The sequence below is a fragment of the Myotis yumanensis genome, unplaced genomic scaffold (genome assembly GCF_028538775.1).
Source record: "Myotis yumanensis isolate MYYU_CA2020_CCGP unplaced genomic scaffold, mMyoYum1.0.hap1 SCAF_16, whole genome shotgun sequence".
Classification (NCBI taxonomy): Eukaryota; Metazoa; Chordata; class Mammalia; order Chiroptera; family Vespertilionidae; genus Myotis; species Myotis yumanensis.
The window spans coordinates 15,682,334-15,699,336 of record NW_027223767.1 but is presented as its reverse complement, the minus strand read 5'-3'; the positions used below and the strand labels follow the sequence as shown (position 1 = coordinate 15,699,336).

At 56.7% G+C, this 17,003-nt stretch overlaps 2 protein-coding genes across 3 annotated transcripts in view; one reads left to right on the top strand and one right to left on the bottom strand.

Moving 5' to 3' along the window:
- The window catches only part of PITPNM3 (PITPNM family member 3), an 89,192-nt gene extending 81,340 nt beyond the window's left edge, over positions 1–7,852 (top strand). The window contains exons 19-20 of the mRNA XM_070393547.1: positions 2,406–2,534; positions 3,888–7,852. Of these exons, the coding sequence (XP_070249648.1) occupies positions 2,406–2,534; positions 3,888–4,190 (432 nt within the window). The 3' untranslated portion in view covers positions 4,191–7,852. The remainder of the gene's footprint in view (positions 1–2,405; positions 2,535–3,887) is intronic.
- A 1,703-nt stretch (positions 7,853–9,555) lies between these two features.
- Positions 9,556–13,286, bottom strand: PIMREG (PICALM interacting mitotic regulator). 2 transcript variants are annotated; one of them, XM_070394791.1, is made up of 4 exons: positions 12,993–13,286; positions 11,111–11,406; positions 10,515–10,598; positions 9,556–9,562 (listed from the first exon to the last, which is right to left on the bottom strand). In XM_070394791.1, the coding sequence occupies exons 1-4, from the start codon at positions 13,284–13,286 to the stop codon at positions 9,556–9,558; spliced, it is 681 nt and encodes a 226-aa protein (XP_070250892.1). The 2 variants fall into 2 exon arrangements, with proteins under 2 accessions (XP_070250892.1, XP_070250891.1); XM_070394790.1 differs by lacking the exon at positions 9,556–9,562 and adding an exon at positions 9,887–9,920.
- Positions 13,287–17,003: the final 3,717 nt, after the last annotated feature.

Here is a 17,003-nt window from a genome sequence, read left to right as displayed (position 1 = left end):
ACCCTCTTGTCTCTGCATTTGGTTATTCATTTAATAGGCACCCATGTCATGGCAGAGCAAGGCCACTTGGGAGCTGAGGTCCTGGAGCTCTTCAGGGACCTGAGGCTGGCAGGTCTTGAAAACCTTAGAAGCCAGGCCCAGACCGTGAACTCTCTGCTGAGGCCAGTGGGGAACTATGGAAGAACTTAAAGCCATGGAAGAGCTTAAAGTGGCAGTGTCTAATTTGGGCTGGAGAAAGATCCCTCCGGCAGCTCTGTGGAGAGCAGATTAGTGGGAGAAGCAGGAGGCAGGGATGTCAGTTAGGAAGCTGTTGCCCAAATGAGAGACAGGAAGACCAGAGTCTAGTGGTAGCCATGGGGTGGAGAGAAAGCCATGGGCAAATTGGGAGGTAGAATTGCCAGGACCCAGTGATGGTTTCATGGAGGGAGTGAGGGGCTCTCAGATGTCCCTCTTGAGTAACCAGGAGAAATCCAGGTGCTACTAATCTGACCTGACTGTAGTCTCCATGGAGGCACAGTTGTGGCTGTTTTGTCACCAATGTATCTCCAACAAATGGGGCAATGATGACAACAGGGTGGGCAGGCAATACATGTTAGCAGAATGAATGAGCGAATGAATGAAATGAAAGGGGACCAGGCTGGGGGAAGATGAGCTCATTTGTGGACACATTGAGGCTGGTATGGCCATTGGACACGTGCTATGTCAGTCCCAGCTGAAGCAGGCCAATGAAGCCATGGGAGGGGGTGAGAGGGGTTGTGCTGAACCCCCACGAGCAGCAAGGGGAGCAGCAGAGGAACCAGAGGGCACCACATGGGAGGAGGCAGGAGGGAGGAGCTTCCTGGGATCAGGCAGGAGAAGGTTTCAAGAAGGAGGGAGTGTCCTTGTGAAGGAAAATGTCCTTATGATGAAGGCTGAACACTGCCGGCCTCGATGAAGAAGGGGCACCTCAGAAGGTCAGAGGGGCAGAGCCGTGAGGTGGGAGCAGAGACGGTGGGTCTCGGCTCAGAGGGGCAGTAGTGTGGGTAGGTGTGGACTCGCTGGACTGAGGTTGCAGGAGTGAGCTGGGGCGAATCAGGAAGTGGGACTGGGAGGGGCAAAGAAACTGCTTCTTCCTTTGGGCTAAAGGCAGGTTGGGGAAAACCAGCTAATGAGGAGAGGGCCAGCAGGCTGAGAAAGCCCTCTCAGGTTCGACACCTAGGCCTGGATAGCAGCTCAGGGAGGGAAGTAAAAATCGGCAGTGTTTTGGGGTGTGGGGAGCAGAAAGAATATGCAGGGCCAGAGCTGTGTGGTTCTGTGGTGTTGCAGACGCTCTCAGCAGCCAGCTTGTAGAAATGGAGAAGTGGATATGGAGAAAGTCCAGGCTGAGGGGTGTGTGTGTGTATGTGTGTGTGTGTGTGGAGGTGGTGGTGGTGGAGAGGGGCTGGAGGATGAGGGGCTGGAGAATGCAAGGTGGAGGAGAGAGAACCCAGGGAAGCCACAGGGAGCCCCGGGCAGGGTGAGGAGGATGGGGACAGTGCAGAGAATGCAGGTGGGAAAAGGCCAGAGGCTATAAGAGCCATAGAGGGAAGGAGGGGGGTCAGCGTGGGAAAGTGAAGGTTCAGAGTTCAGAGGTGGCTGTTCCCGGTCCAGTCTTGGAGGTGCTGGTCATTGACCTTAAAGAAGGCAAGACACTGGATGGGTCATCCACGTGGACAGGAAGTCATCCCAGTGATGGTGGGACTTAGGAGGAAGAAAAGCTGGGACCAAAAGTCTCCATTGAACTTGGGGGGAGGGTGAATGGGAGAGAAGATAACGTCGATGGGGGGCTCAAAGTGAGGAGCTGCGAGATGGTGAGCACCTCAGAGGCGGTGGGGTTTCTTCCCGGTGGGGTGGGTGAGGATCTGGAAGTGATGCTGGAATGAGGAGGAGCTGAGCCATCCTCTGACTGGATGAGGCTCTGGGGAGGACATCAGACCAGCAGCACCAGGCAGTGGCCAGATGGCGCCTACAGCCTGGTGCGGTGGGGATGGCACAGGGTTGGAGGACAGACGAGACTGGCTCTGTGACATGGAAACCTGGGAACCTGGCACTCAACTTCCTTGTCCACAAAGGAACACTTTGCCTCATTGTCACATGACCTATGAATAGTGCTGCTCAGCTGACGGTGTGGTCCTGGCTTCTCCAGGCAGAACCCTGTATTGGGCCAGGGGTTTAGGGTAGGTGCAGAGAAGGGAGGCCACTTCAAGGCAGACCCATGTCTTGGATTCTATCGGTGCACAGAGAAGGCCCCCCCAGCAGGAATTTCCTGGAGGATGGGGATCCAGGAACCTACTGGTGTGTGTGTGTGTGTGTGTGTGTGTGTGTGTGTGTGTGGTGGGGGGTTGACTGGGCCGCCCTCTCCCTCCATGAGCTGCTCTGTGTTTCAGTGCTTCATCAAGATCAGCGCTGCCTATGGCTCCACGAAGGACATCTCTGTCTACAGCGTGCTGGGCCTGCCGCCCTCCCAGATCTTCATTGTGGGCCGGCCCACCAAGAAGTACCAAACCCAGTGCCAGGTGGGTGGAGGCGGGGCTGGGGCTGGGAGTCAGGGAGTGGGGGCCAGGGAAAGAGTAAGGGGGAGTAGGTGGTTGCTCCCTTTTTTGCTCATTCCTTCATCTGCTCATTCCTTCCTTCATTCATTCAGCAAATACTGCTGGACACCTGCCTTGAAACGCCCTGTGTTGAGGGGAGAGTCCCGGTGGAATCGGTGTCATGTCGTCCAGCCTAGTAGGCAGGTGGAAGCATGTGCAGACAAGGACAGTGCAGTGTGCAGGAGCCATAGTGAATGAAAGGGGAGCACAGAATGGCGGGGCCCCAGACAAGGACAGGTGCCCTGCACTCGGAGCAAGGCTGGCTTTCAGAAGTGTGAGGCATTGTCCTAGAAGTTTGAGACCGGCACTGCTCTAGGGATCCCGGAGGAGCACTAGTGACAGAGGCAGCGGCAAAAGCAAAGGTCGGAGGGGACAGAGAACGTGTGTATTCTGGAAACTGCCAGTGCCAGCTTGGCCGAGTGTGACGGGGCAGTGGGAGAGGGGCGGGGGTGGCAGTGCGCGTGTGGCCCGTGTGCCTTGCCGGTTGGGGCTCTGAGTCTGTGGAGTGTTTGCAATTCAGAGGCTGCAGGTGGCAGGTGGGTGGGAGGAGGTGGCAGGGCAGTGGAAGGGGAGAGAGGTGGGAGGGTCTGAGAGGCACTTTTAGGAAGATGGACTGGATCGGGTAATGGCAGTTCAGATGTGTGGGACGCAGGAAGGGAAAGGCAAGGAGGGCATCCTGTTTCCGGCTTGGGGAGAAGCAGGTTGAGGAGCAGATCGAGGGGAAGGCAGTGAGCTTTCGGGGCCATGCTGAGTGTGAAGGTGGAGGCACCCCTGAGAGGGGATCTCTAGAGCAGTGCTGATCTCAAACTCTAAATGCCTCGTGGGTCACATGGGGATATTGTTTAAATGCGGGTTCTGATCTGTAGTCTGGGGTGGGGCCTGAGACTGCTGCTGCGGGTGCACAGACCACACTGTGAGCAGCAGGCTGAGCACACAGTGGGAAGGAACGGCGAGGGGGCCGTTGACGGGGTCAGAACATGACTAAGTTCCCCCGGGTAGAAGGCCGATGGTGGGAGAGACGTACAGTTTGGGATTTTAGTGAACGTGACAAGGGTCCAGAGGATCCGGAAGGCCCACAGGTACAGATAGATGTGAGGGCTCAGGCGTCCAAAGCGGGGCGGGAGCCTTGAATGGTAAGAGCGTCCAGTTTCCTGCAGCTTCCACGGAAGAGCTGGAGACTCCATGATGGGGTGTCCCAGATAAAGGGTGACGCTGGGGGCTGGGGGCAGGACCAGGCTCCTGCCTGCCCCGCTGGCCTGACTCCTGTCCCCTCCGCAGTTCCTGAGCGAAGGCTACGCCGCCCACCTGGCCGCCCTGGAGACCAGCCACCGCGCGCGCCCCAAGAAGAACAACTCGCGGATGGTCCTGCGCAAGGGCAGCTTCGGCCTCCACGCGCAGCCCGACTTCCTCCGCAAGCGCAACCACCTGCGCAGAACCATGTCGGTGCAGCAGCCCGACCCGCCCGCCAACCCCAAGCCCGAGCGCGCCCAGAGCCAGCCCGAGTCCGACAAGGACCACGAGCGGCCCCTGTCCGCGCTCAGCTGGGCGCGCGGGACCCCCAAGTTCGAGTCGGTGCCCTGAGGGTGGGCTGTGCGTGGAGCAGGGGGCCCCTACCTGGCTGCCTGCGGGGACGGGAGCGGCTGCCTTCTCCCGGACACAGGCCCTTTCTTGCTTTTTCCCTCCCGTGTCTGTCCAGTATTGTCTGACCACAGCGGGGAGGGGCCCTACCCGGCCTTGGGGGGCTCCCTAGGCTGCCAGGGGATGAGATCCCGGGTCTCAGTGCAGCCACTGCTGCCTCCCCGGTGCCTGCGGCTTCAAGCCCTAATGGGGTTGATGTCTGTGAGGTGGGTGCAGGCCTGCCTGAAACGGGAGTGTTGGACAAAGGCGACCATCTTTCTGGGTTCTCCGGGCTTCCAAGGTCATGCGAGGCAGGCCCCGAAGTGAGAAGCCCCCAGACCGGGGATCCAGGGTCGCTGGCAGGAGGAGAGGCGAGTGGCATTGGTGCCTGATATCCGGAGTCCCCACCTTGGGCCTGGCTCTCCTATGGCAAAGCGGCCACTTTCTGGGTGAGAGAGGGTGCCCCCTGGGCCAAGCTATGTTCAGGTGTCTGTCCCCAGCCCTGGGGGGAGGGGTCTGGTGCTGACGGGCTGTCCTGCAGCTGTTCAAGTCCCACCTTCTGTCCTCAGTACCTTCACCACTCTCCTGTGGCCCCGAGGGCAGTTGTTCCTCTTTCTGGAGTCCTGCCTGGTGCCATCCCCTGTGAGGCTGCGGCCTTGGGCTCTGGCCTAGCTGGGCTGGCTGTGAGCCCTTGAGCCAGCTGCTTGCCCTCTCTGGGCCCTGCCTTCCTATGTAATTGCGGGATCTCCCCAGCTGAGATCGGAGGGGGGTGTGTTTTGACTCCTAGGCTATCCCTCACTCCTGCCCCATGAGGCTTTCCAGGCCCCGAGCTCCTCAGAGGGCTCAGGGATCCATCCTGTCCCCACAGTCGGAGAGCGGGACTCAGAGTGGGCCGGAGGGAGCAGCTATTGCCCCACCGCTTCGGAGACGCCCCTGGGGCTGGGGGAGGGGTCCCTGCTCCTTGGAGAGGTGGTTTTGTACTGATGCCCACACCCACTGTCCCAGGAGCAGAGACACCGACCCAGAGGGCATGAATCTGGCTCCTCATCTCCAGCGCGGCCCAGTCTGATTCCTCCCTTTTGGCTCCTGGAAGGTGTAGAGCTGAGATCCCAGAGTTCTGGGGTAGTTTTGGCTCAAACTGTTGTATTCCTTTTCCTCCCCTTTGCCACTCAGCTTGGTTTGGTGCCCAGAACTTCCTCCTGGATCATCCCCTGAGGTTGGTGGGGCTTAGCTCTCCTGGGGCCCCTCGAAGCTTGTCCAGGCCCTCGTGCTGCTGGGCCCCTGGCCTGGGCATTGGTCTCCTGCAGCGCGGGCCAGCCTCTGAGCCCCTCGTGCTGTCACTGAGGCGGCCCAGTTCTCTGTGTCACGGGCCAGGCCGCCCCAGCGCCCGGACAGCTGCATACACAGCAGGCACCTGTGTCAGCTCAGTGTCGCTTCTGCTCAATGTCTACCTCTTGCAGTTCCCATGTGGCCAGTGTCTTCCCCGATGGCCGGCCGCTGCTGGTGAGGGCGGCTGGCACCACTGGCAAACAGGGCGCCCGACTGGGCTGGAGCGGTCAGGGATCCCAGCCCCTAACCCTGCTCTCTCGACTAGAAATGTGTCTTCTACAGTCTGCCCGCTCCTGCCACCCCAGCCTGCCTGTCTGCCAGCTCTCTGCGTCCCTTCAGTCCTGCACCTGCATTTCAGCAGTGCCAAGCAACTCTGCTGGGAAGGGGCGGTCACCCCAGGCTTCCCCTCTGGTCCTGCCTCCCTCCCGGCAGTTCACATTCCTCCTTCACATGAATCTTTCTCGGCGTCCATGAGGCACCAGCTCATGTGGCTTAGCCACCTCAACCCTAATCCTTCCCCTCCCTCCCAAATAGCCCTGAATTCAACTTGGGCAGACTTATCCTGATTCTCTGAAACCCCACCTCCTCTTTGCAGAAGGCACCGATGTATTACTCTCAAGTGATAAAATAATTAGCGTGAGATCCTTCTCCCCCGTCCGATTCCCTCTGCCTTTCCTGAGAACCCCAGGCTTGGAGCCGGAGGGAGCAGGCATGCCGGACACTGGGGAATTTGAGTCCAGGCTGATTTGGGGGGTGGGAGCTGGGATGTGGGAGCTCTGACTGGGGCTCCGAAGCCTCACGCCTGGGATGTGAGGGTGTACAGTGAGTGCTGCGAGCAGGCGCGCTCGCAGTGTTAGTGGGTGTGACTGTGTGGTTCTGTCTAGTGACCAGACTCGACATTGTCGGTTTCAGTTCTGCTTTTCACAGCAACTGTAACCAATAAGCACTTTCTCTTCTGGTGGTTTGTTGCATTTTGTTCGTCCAGTTTTGTCGGAGCAAAACAAAGAGCCGAGTCTCGTGTTGTTCTCTGGAGGGGCCGCTGCCCCTCCCCAAGTCGTCCCGTGGTGGCCCCAGTCGGCTGTTTCCTGGCGAATCCCTCCAGCTCCCGTGAGCCGGCTCCACCGGGGCTGGAGAGCGGACTTCCCTGCCTGACCAAAGCGCCCCGTTTCTCCGTGGCATGTTTGTTCCTCCCAGTTGGGGGGCTGTCCTGCTGGAGGGCCCGCCTGCCGCCTGCCTGTCCCTTCGCCCTGTTGGGGGTTCAGGGTGCATCCACAGCCAGGGCCTGCTCAAGTGGCATCATGGTTTTTTTTCTAAAGAGCTCGACTCCTCCCTTAGGCTTCACTAAATATGAAAAAAAAGGGAGACTTTTCATGCATTTGGATGAGCGGCCCTCCTGCCCGGACCCTGGGCCAGAGAAAACAAACATGTTTGCACCCCACTATTCAGACATCGCTAGGGGGTGGGTTCTCTGGGTCTCCTTTTACCACTCTGGACCCAGACCCATGCCCAGAAGTGTCCTGCAGACAAAGCATGGCACCCATTTCTCAATGAAAGCTGGGCCCGAGGCCAAGTGCAGCTGTGGCGAGGCTCTGTGTGGACACTCCCACCCAGCCCAGGTGCAGCCGGCCCGGGAGGGGTGCCCGGGCTGCGAAGGAGCCTCGAAACTGACCCCGCCTTAAACAACCAACTTTCCAGCTGAACCCCCAGGGGTGTGGGTGCCCAGGGTGCTGGGGACCTAATCTGCCACAAGAAGTCACCTCCCTCCTTCTGCTGCCTCTGGGTTTGGGGGAACTTTCTTAAAAAATCATACTTAGGCTCAAGTCCAAGCATCGAGGCCTGGTCTGGGTCCTGCTCTCTTTGCTGAGAAACCGAGAGGGTGGTTGGGGTAAATACCAGTTGGACCTCACTCTCATGGGGGCAAGGAGTGGCAGGTGACACCAAAGAGGGGCAGGACAGGAGGGTGGCTCGCCCATGGGGACCCCCACCCTCGGACCCCACCGTCCTTTCTATTTGTTTACTTGGTGGTGGTAGCCTGTCTGGTCTTGTTCGCCGTCTGACTGTTCCTGTGTGTACCTCTCAGTATTGTCCGTGGTGGGTGGGTCTGTGGGGAAAAAGGTTTCTACCCCTCATGGCTGCCTTGTACAAAATCCGTTAGAAAAGAACATGTAAACTATCAGATTTCTAACAAGACAAAAACAGCATTACGGAGTTAAAAGATTTTTACAACGGGTCTTGATTTTGATGTGAGCTGGTTTTTAACTCTCAAACGTTGTCACTTAAATAAAAACCTTATTTGCCTTTAAAATGTGCTTTGCTCTGAATGAAGCTGGGAAACCTGTGGCTGTTACTCCTGCTCTCCCTGAGCAGGGGGCTGGCTGGATGAGGTGGAGGGAAGTGGGGAGGACGAGGGGAACAAAACCTGGCCCAGGACAGACCAGAGTGGCACGGGGCAGGGCGGGGTTGTTACAGGGAAGAGATGTCAAATACAGAGTCTTTTTTCTTTTTAATGATGAAAGAAGACATTTCATTATTTCCCATAGATGTACTGCTGGTACATCGAGAAAACCATTATTTTTGGTATATTTTGTACATGGTTATATTGCTGAACTCTCCTATTCATTCTTTCAAAAAATTATCTTTATTGTTGAAAGTATTACAGATGTCCCCCCTTTCCCCCCATTGATCCTCTTCTCCCCACACTCTCCCCACCCCACCCCCAGGCCCTCACCACACTATTGTCTGTGTCCATGGACTATGCATATGTGCATATAAGTTCCATGTTTAATCCCTCCCACCCCAGCCTTCCCTCTGAGACTCCCTCAATCTCTCAGAGGCTTATTATGGAAAAGCAACATTATGGAGGGAAGTTATGCCCTGATTTCTTTCAAATAAAATGACAAAGCAGATTTCTTAAATAATTTACAAAGGGCAGAAATTGCTGAGCAGTGCTACTCCTCGCTGCCACCCACAGTGCCCGGTGCTGAGAACATAAATGGGTACCCGTAGGCCCCAGGTCTCAGAGCCTGGATATCTCTCCCATCCTGTTGGGGTCCAACCCCAGCAGGTCCAGGGGCTCCCCAAAGGTGTGGATGGAGTCGGCGAAGAAGGAAAGACACGGAGACAGGGTTCACTTCATCAGCATAGCGAGGTTCTCCCTCCAGGATCTCCAGCCAAGTTCTGTGTACAGGTTCTCTTGCTAGGTTCTCCAGGTTCTGTAGCCAGGTTTGGTCGCCAGGTTCTCCAGCCAAGTTCTGTAGCCAGGTTCTATCCAGGATCTTTTGCCATGTTCTCTCTCTAGGTTCTGTGTAGGATCTCCAGCCAAGTCCTGTCTCTAGGTTCTGTGTCCTGTTACATCTGTATTTATACCAGTTGATTTTAATCCTGTCAATTTCTATTGCAAAGGTTAGGGTATTTCTTATCTCCATTCCAGGGAGTAAAGATTATGTAGCTTAAGCGTGATTGTTCGTAGTTAAAGTGATTACCCGCCTGGCACTTAGTTAAGGGATTTTATTCCCTCCCTAACTTCAGGGAAAAATCCCTACCTGGGGAAACAACCTTTCTCGGAGAGGTGACCTTGGTTAAAACACATAGCGCCAAGAAGGGGAGCAAACATATTAAGAACAGTATGCCATATACGCCAGATCCCTTGAAACATATGCTGTGCAGATGTTTCTTCCCTGCAGTGACTGTGTCAAGCAGCAAGGATGGACCGGCTCCCAGCACCATCCCTTCTTTTGGGGCAGGCATGGGAGCTGTGCACCCAGGAACTGGGTCTGCGGGGAGTCACCTCCTGGGCTGTGGCAGGCGGTCTCTGCGGGGCTCAGATGTGGTCCAAGCAGGAGAGCAGAGGCCCCTGATCAGCCCCCACCTGGGCCTTTGCTTGTCAGGTCCTTGTCAGCAGTGGCCCAGGGGCACTGCCAGCTCCTGGGGGCTTCCTCCAGGAACTCAAGGGTGCGCAGGCATGGATCCCACGTGTGGGGGTGTAGGGGTCAGGTATGGCTCACTTCCTGCAAGAAGGAGCTCTCTTCTTGCCCCTCATTGTGCTTCAGCGGGGAGGGAGGAGGACACCAGAGCCTTCCCCCAGAATGAGGAGCTGGAAGGTGGTGGGTGAGGTCAGCAGCTCAGGTCTGAGCTGGTAGGAAGATAGCACGCTGCCCACTCTGCTGGGCGTCAGCTCTGTGGGTTTTTCCAGGAGTCTCAGTTCTTTAACGCGCCTCCAAATCTGCACACGCGCTCATGTAGGAGGAGGAGGAGAGGAGGAAGAGGACGCTGGGAAAGATGCTTGCGAGGAAAGATGCTCAGGAGGAGGGCATTCCCTGAAGGGCACTCCATCAGTCTCGAAGGAGAGAAACGGCCATGTCAGCGCTAGAGAAGGGGAAGCAGGAGAGACAGGCCATTGGGTGCGGCAGGCTCTGAGGGCCCTCCCAGGCTGGACTAGGCAAGACCACACCCGGCAACATGGTGGGAACTTGGCACACTCGGCATATAGTCAAAGCTAGCAGGGCCACCTAGGAGCCCGTCACGGCCATGTAGGCACAAATGGCTCCAAGTTAGGGCAGCTCCAGACCTGGGCTCCGCCCTCAGAATGGGGTCCTGAGCAGACAGACCAGGAACTCCAAGCAGCCACACAGCATTTCCCAATTCCATGGGTGGGCAGGGCATAAGGGAGCCGTGGGGAGCGTTGGAGGCCCGGCAGGTCTTCAGGAGCCTGGGGAAGTTCCAGGTGGTGGACATGTGTGGTGGCCTGAGGCCCAGAAAGCCACGAATCTCCAGGGTGCATCCTCAACTACCCCCCCAATCTAGGTCTTTTATGTCCTCTCATGTTGCAGACGAAGAGACTGAGGCTGAGAAGGGGAGGGACTGGCCAGGGTCATACAGTGGCCAGAGCCAGAACCAGAGGCCTGCCTATAAAGGGGGACCCTGCAGCCACATTGCTTGGGAGGATGGCTGCCAGCTTACCTCTCTTCAGCCGCAATGGCCTCGTCCAGCTCCTGGAGGTGCTGGATTCCTGCCCCCACGGGCTCCAGGTCACTGTCGGATTCACTGAACAGAAGGAAAGGCCACAGACACCAGGAACTAGTTGGAAACCTGTGGCAGGTGCCTCCTTCCTGCCCCCCAAACCAGCACTGCAGCCTGGGATCAGTGGGGGCTGGTCATCACCCCAGACCCTCGCTCCAGGAAGTGACATCAGAGCACCTTGGAGCAGCTGGCAGAGAACAGATGGATCAAGGCTCATGGGGTCAAGGCCAAGGGCAGGAGATCTTGCAGAAAGGTGAGCCCTGCTGTTTTCCTACTTGAGTCTCAGTCTCCAGGTGGTTTTAAAACGGGCTTATAGGCTCACTAGGAGGCTTGGGAATGTGATACAGGCAGAGCTGAGCTCCCTCCTTCCTTTTATAGATGGGGAACTAAGGCCTTGAAGACTTCCCCAGGTCCCTGGCTAGTGGGGTGCAGAGCTGGCCAGAACACGGATGTGACTCAGCTCAGGGTGCCCCTGGTTCCAGGGAGCCCCTGGAGGGGCCCTTAGTGTTTTGGGGGCCAGGCACTCTTCCACTTACCTGGGGGAGCAGAGGGGCTCTGTAGAGGAGTAGGGGCTCCGGAAGGCGGCCTCCCTCCTGGACCTCCGCAGAGGGTGGGCACGTGGGCCCGTCTGGGTGGAGCGGCGGTGACGCTCCCACCCCCAGGGGCCCAGAGTTGAGCAGGCAGGGCCGGTTCCAGAAAGCCGGGTGCTCCTTTGGCTCAGGCTGCGAGCTGGGGGGCTACCGCCCTTCTGTGTTTCTCTCTTCCTCCTCCTGGCTTTCACCTGGGTTTCCACCAGCCACTTGGTGCCACTTTGGCAGGACTCCTGGATTCTCTGATGGGTACATGGAAGTGTGAGCACAGACAAGCTAAGGGCCACCCTAGTCTCCAAGCCATACCTCCACCCCCTCCACCTACCAGCCATCCTACGCATACAAGCAGCTTTGTCTCAAGTGTGAGGGATATGGGTGATGCCACTGCAGGGACCCAGCTCAGAGCCCCAGGTATGAGTGGTCTGCAGCAGAACCACTCTGGCTCACAGAGCCTCCAGGCGCCTAAGACCAAGCCCTCTTTTGAACACAGACTGACCCGGAGATTCAAGAGCAAAGCCTGACCCCCAGGACACTGTGAGATCATTCGTCCCCCTGCTTCTGGTCTTACTCTGTTCCACCCTCCACACTGATGCACAGAGATCCCTCTCAAGGGTAGTTCTGGTCATGACACTGCACTGCTCAGTGCCCTCCCACAGCTGCTCATCACCCACAGGGCCAAGCCCTAACTCTCGGGCCTTTCACTCCGCTGGGGGACGGCTGTGAAGGCTCTTCCTCAGTGAGAGGAAACCAGAGTCGAGTCCTTAGAGCAAGACCCGTGTTACGTTAGGTAAGTTATGTGCCCTTGGGCAGGCTGCCTGGTTTCATCCCCGCTCCCTGGGCATAAAACAATCATGGGGTTCTTCTAGACAAGGACTAACATTTGGTTCAGACACCTCTCTACAAAGGGTCCCCAAAACATCTTCCTTGTCCCATATCTTCAGATTCCAAGTCAGATACTAAGGAGGGCCCCCTCCTGCCCCCAGTTCTCCCCTTGGAGGTCTATTCACTCCCATGGCCTCTGTCCTTTCTAGGTGACACCTCCATGCCTCTCCGACTCTAGGTTTGAAGACACATCCACTTGCAAGGTCCACAGGCACCTCACACCCAACATAAGGGACATCTTCGTGCCCACACATCTCATCTGACACCTCAGCCCCCCAAATCTACCTTCTGAGCAGCTCTTGAGGCTGTTCACTCCTCTGCAAGGCCAGGCTCTCAGCGCCCCCACCTGGGAGAATCTGCTTCTAACCCCCTTCTATCTAACTCACCAGCTAGCTAAAGAACAGGTGCTAGTATGCTAATTAGACCTGGTGCCCACCCTGCTGTAAATTCTTCCCACTGGTTCCCAAGACCACCCGTCTCTCTTGGGGGTGCCCAAACACCCTTGGCACACTGAGCCCCCTCCCACTGCCCCACCTTGCTCTCTCTCTTCAGTATTCCACCTCCCTCTGCTCTGGGTCTGGGCTCACACTACTTTCCCTGTCACATGCTCCTCATTCTTCCCCTTTCCTGGGTGAATTCCATGGAATCACCTCACCTGGGAAGCCTTCACTGACTAAGCTAGTTTTTGGTGTCCTCCCATCATTAGCCACTGGCTTACAATTTCCATCACAATACAACTGTATTATCTTGTAGAGTGAGGATGTTTTCTCCATGACACTGTTTTCATTCCCTCACTCAACTATTTGTTGAGCGCCTACTATGTGCCAGGAACTGTTTGGGGTGCTGGGAACACAGCAACGAACAAATCAAAGTCCTTGTCTTCATGGAGTCTATGTTCTTGGGGACTCCTTAGGGCAGCTGTTGACCTGGACCTGGTCAGCATTACCTGGGACACGGCACCCAAGGCGTTCTTAGCTGAGCGAGCTGCAGCCTGGAGGCCCTGCTGCTCTGGCTCTGGGGTTTCCAGGCGTTTCCAGGAGGGGCCCGCCCCTAGGTTGAGGCTGACTGCTCTCAGGGGCAGCCTCCTTTGGAACTGTCTGCAGAGGGAGCCCAGGGCTCCATCGGAGGCCTCCAGATGGCCAGCTGCAGGCTGCAGCTCATCGCTCTCCTCCAGCTGCTGGTGGTCGTGGAGAGACCTCCTGCGCATGGACGTGCTCACGCCGGGCCACCGAGAGGCCATCTGTCTGTTCTGTTCACCAGACCCTGGGAAGAGGTCAAAAGGCAGGTCAGCAAGGCATCCTCCATCCCATTCCCAGGCTCCACAGAGACCTGGGTACAAGGGAAGAGATGGGATGGAGGCCCATGGGGTGGGTGGATGGCTCAGGCCGGGAGCAACCGTGGGTGTGGGAGGAGAATGCTTCCTGAAGGAGAGGGTGTGGTCAGCGATGCCCGGAAGAGGGCAGAGGCTGAACAAGGCTGGTCAGCATTTCCTGCGGTCCCTTGCTGTGGCTAGAACAGCTGTTTTTTCATCCCAGCCTCAGGCGGGGAGGGAGGCAGGGTCGGGATCGGCCCTCCTTGAGCCTCAGCAAGGGGCCCAGCGCCGGATCAGCGCCTCCCACAGCCCGCCCTGATCCAGCGAGCTCCCACCCAGATCCTGGTCGCCTGGCCAGAGCCCCCGATTTCCACCCTGCCACCCCCAGATGCCCACATGCATGCCTGTCCTAACTAGACACCCCCCTCACCCCATCGCCTCTGGTCTCTTCTGAACAGAGGGCCCACTACGCCTCGGCTTACACTCACCCCAAAGCTCCCACGCCTGCGAGATGCTGAGCACAGACGCACTTCACCCACCCCGGCCAATTTGAAACTCGGCGCGGATCCGCCCCCTGCCCGTCCTCGCAGCTGATTGGCCCCGTCCCCGCCTCGCTGTCGCGCCGGGGATCCTATTGGCTCTTTGCTCTCGCGGCCGTGAGTCCGGCTCTCAGATTTGCCGGGTCGTCCCCATTCATGCCCGGGACCCCCGCGGGCTGGGCACCGCGTGAATCGGCTCCTTTGTGTCCGCAGGTCCCGCCCAGGCCCCGGGCCCGGCCCCTCCTCCAACTACCGAGGCTCGGGCTGGTCTTTCTGGGCGGGGCGGAGGCGGGCCCGGGCTCCCAGGCTCCTCTCCTGCTCCGCCTGGAGCGTCCAGGGGTTTTGTCACAAAGAGTTCCCCGGGAGGTTTGGTTTCAAACTTCCCTCCTGACCCTCTGCTGCCCCGAGACAAAGCGCTGCGCTTCTGTGTTCCCCGGACTCGCCATCCACATCCTGCCCCGAAAACCCGTCCTGGAAAGGGGACAGATGGGAGAGCACTTCCGCTCCGCCGCCGGTTAAGCACCCCTGCACCCCAGCTCACTGACCCCGTCCCTCTCTCCGGTTGAATGCCCCCCTCCCTGCCCTTAGCATCCAAACCAGCTAAAATATGGCATTTAGAAAGCACCCTCGTCCTCCCTTCCTCCCTCCCTTTACAGGGGATCTCAAAGCCGCACTGGCCACGCCACCCCTGGGGTTCCTAGCTGCCATCTTCATTGGGTCTCCCTCCCACTCCTCACCCCTGTGGCCACTCTCTTGCTGGTGGGCTCCCTGAAGCTCTGTCCTCAGCCTCATCTTCATCTCTGGGTGATCACACCCACTTTTCCGGCCTCAGTTATCAAGCCGCCCGCCCCCCCCACCCCCTCAATGGAATGGCGAGAACCATGAACACATATGGGGCACTTACTATGCACCAAGTACCTGTGTTCCAAGCACTTTATACTATGAACCCATTTGACCCTCCTTGCAGCCTGTGACTAGATGAGGAGACTCGGGTATAGAGAGAGAGGTTAGGTTGGTTCCGGATTTCCCTCAGTTAGTACGTAGCAGGGACAAGGATACAAGCTCTGCTGGTCTGGGACCAGGGTCCATGTGCCTCACCAGCACACCACACCGCCTCTTCTCAGCCTGCACCTCTCCCAGACAGGAATATCCACCACCTCCTGGATACCAACTCCTGGGCACTGCAGGCGCCTTAAACCACCACCCCAACAAACATCACCCTGTGTCTCCCAGCCCACCCTCCGTCCCCAAGTCCCCTCTCTCATGTCTTTCCAAACACCTGCTGGTGTCTGAGAGATTAAACACTGTGCTAAAAATAGGCCACAACCCTGGCCGGTGTGGCTCAGTTGGTTGGGCGTTTTTCTAGGCACTGAAAGGTTGCTGGTTTGATTCCAGGTCAGAACACATGCCCAGGTTGTAGGCTCGATTCCTGGTAGGTGGCGTGCAGGAGACAGTCAATCAATGTTCTGCTTTCGTATCGATGTTTCTCCCTCTCTTCCTCTCCCTTCCTGCCGGAAGCCGGTCTATCCTTGCTGCTTGACACAGTCGCTGCAGGAAAGAAACATCTGCACAGCATATGTTTCAAGGGACCTGGCATATATAGCATATTGTTCTTAATATGTTTGCTCTCCTTAGCGCCATGTGTTTTAACCAAGGTCACCTCTCCGAGAAAGGTTGTTTCCCCGGGTGGGGATTTTTCCCTGAGGTGAGGGAGGGGATACAACCCCTTAACTAAGTGCCAGGCAGGTAGTTAATCACTTTAACTACAAACAATCATGCTTAAGCTACATAATCTTTACTCCCTGGAATGGAGATAAGAAACGCCCTAACCTTTGCAATAGAAATTGATAGGATTAAAATCGACTGGTATAAATACAGATATAACAAGACAATAAACATCAGATCCTAACCAGAACTTCACTGGAGATCCCGACCAGAACTTTGGCTGGAGATCCTGGCTAGAGGTCCTGACTAGGCTGCTGATCAACTGAAGGCTGTCTCCGTGTGGTGTCATTCCTTCTTTGCCGACTCCATCCACACCTTTGGGGACCCTTGGACCTTCTGGGGTTGGACCTCAACACCTTCCTCTCTCTAAAAATCAATTTAAAAAAAGTAAGAAAAACCCAAAACTATAGTAATAAAAGCGTAACATGCTGATCAGACCAAACGTCCTTCCGGACATCCTTCCAGATGATCTTCCGGATGAAGCCAGGGCTGCAAGGGAAGCCCGGGTGCTGGGTGCCTGCTGGTGGCCAGAGGGAAGCCTGGGTCCCGGGTGCTGGAGGGAAGCTTGGACCCTGGGTGCCAGAGGGAAGCGGGTGCTGGCAGCTGGGGGAAGGAAGGCCTATTCTTGCACGAATTTCATGTATTGGGCCTTAAGTCTATACTAATAAAAGGTAATATGCTAAATAGACTGGATCGACCAGACATCTTCTGGACATCCGACTTCCTTCTGGACAAAGCCACAGTGGTGGGGGCCAAGGCAGAGGCGGTTAGGGGCAATCAGGCTGACAGGGGAGCAAGCAGTTAGGGGCAATCAGGCCGGTGGGAGAGCAAGCAGTTAGGGGGCGATCAGGCTGGCAGGGGAGGGCAGTTGAGAGTGATCGGATCGGCAGGCAGGCGAGCAGTTAGGAGCCAGCAGTCCTGGATTGTGAGAGAGATGTCTGGCAGTCAGCCATCCCCCGAGGGGTCCCAGATTGGAGAGGGTGCAGGCCAGGCTGAGGGACTCCCCCCTATCCCCTGTGCATGAATTTCATGCACTAGGCCTCTAGTATATATATAAAGAGCCACGAAGTCAATGAAACAGATGCATCCTTACCTTAATGGAGCTCAAATCTAGTGTTTGGGGTGTGACAGACATTAATGAATCAATTTATCAACAATCAATTAATCAAACAAAATTATGACAAAATATGTCAATTAAAGCTAAGACCCAGAGAATGAGTCAACCAAGCAAAGAATGTGTGTGTTTGAGTGTGTGTGTGTCTTCTTGCCCAGGGAATATCATGTTCAAGGGGACCATGTAGCTCACACACACACATGCAACTGAAACAAACTTCTCCTGAAACAATACTTGACTTTGTGTGCTATCCTTTGATATTTTACC

What these genes read in the sequence shown, in the direction of transcription:
- PIMREG (XM_070394790.1), bottom strand. Translation starts at nt 13,286, where the DNA reads ATGGCCTCTCGGTGGCCCGGCGTGAGCACGTCCATGCGCAGGAGGTCT. An exon ending in CCTTGGGTGCCGTGTCCCAG is followed by an intron (nt 11,407 to 12,992) that starts GTAATGCTGACC and finishes TGTACCCATCAG; the next exon opens with AGAATCCAGGAGTCCTGCCA. An exon ending in GCCATTGCGGCTGAAGAGAG is followed by an intron (nt 9,921 to 10,514) that starts GTAAGCTGGCAG and finishes CCCCTTCTCTAG; the next exon opens with CGCTGACATGGCCGTTTCTC.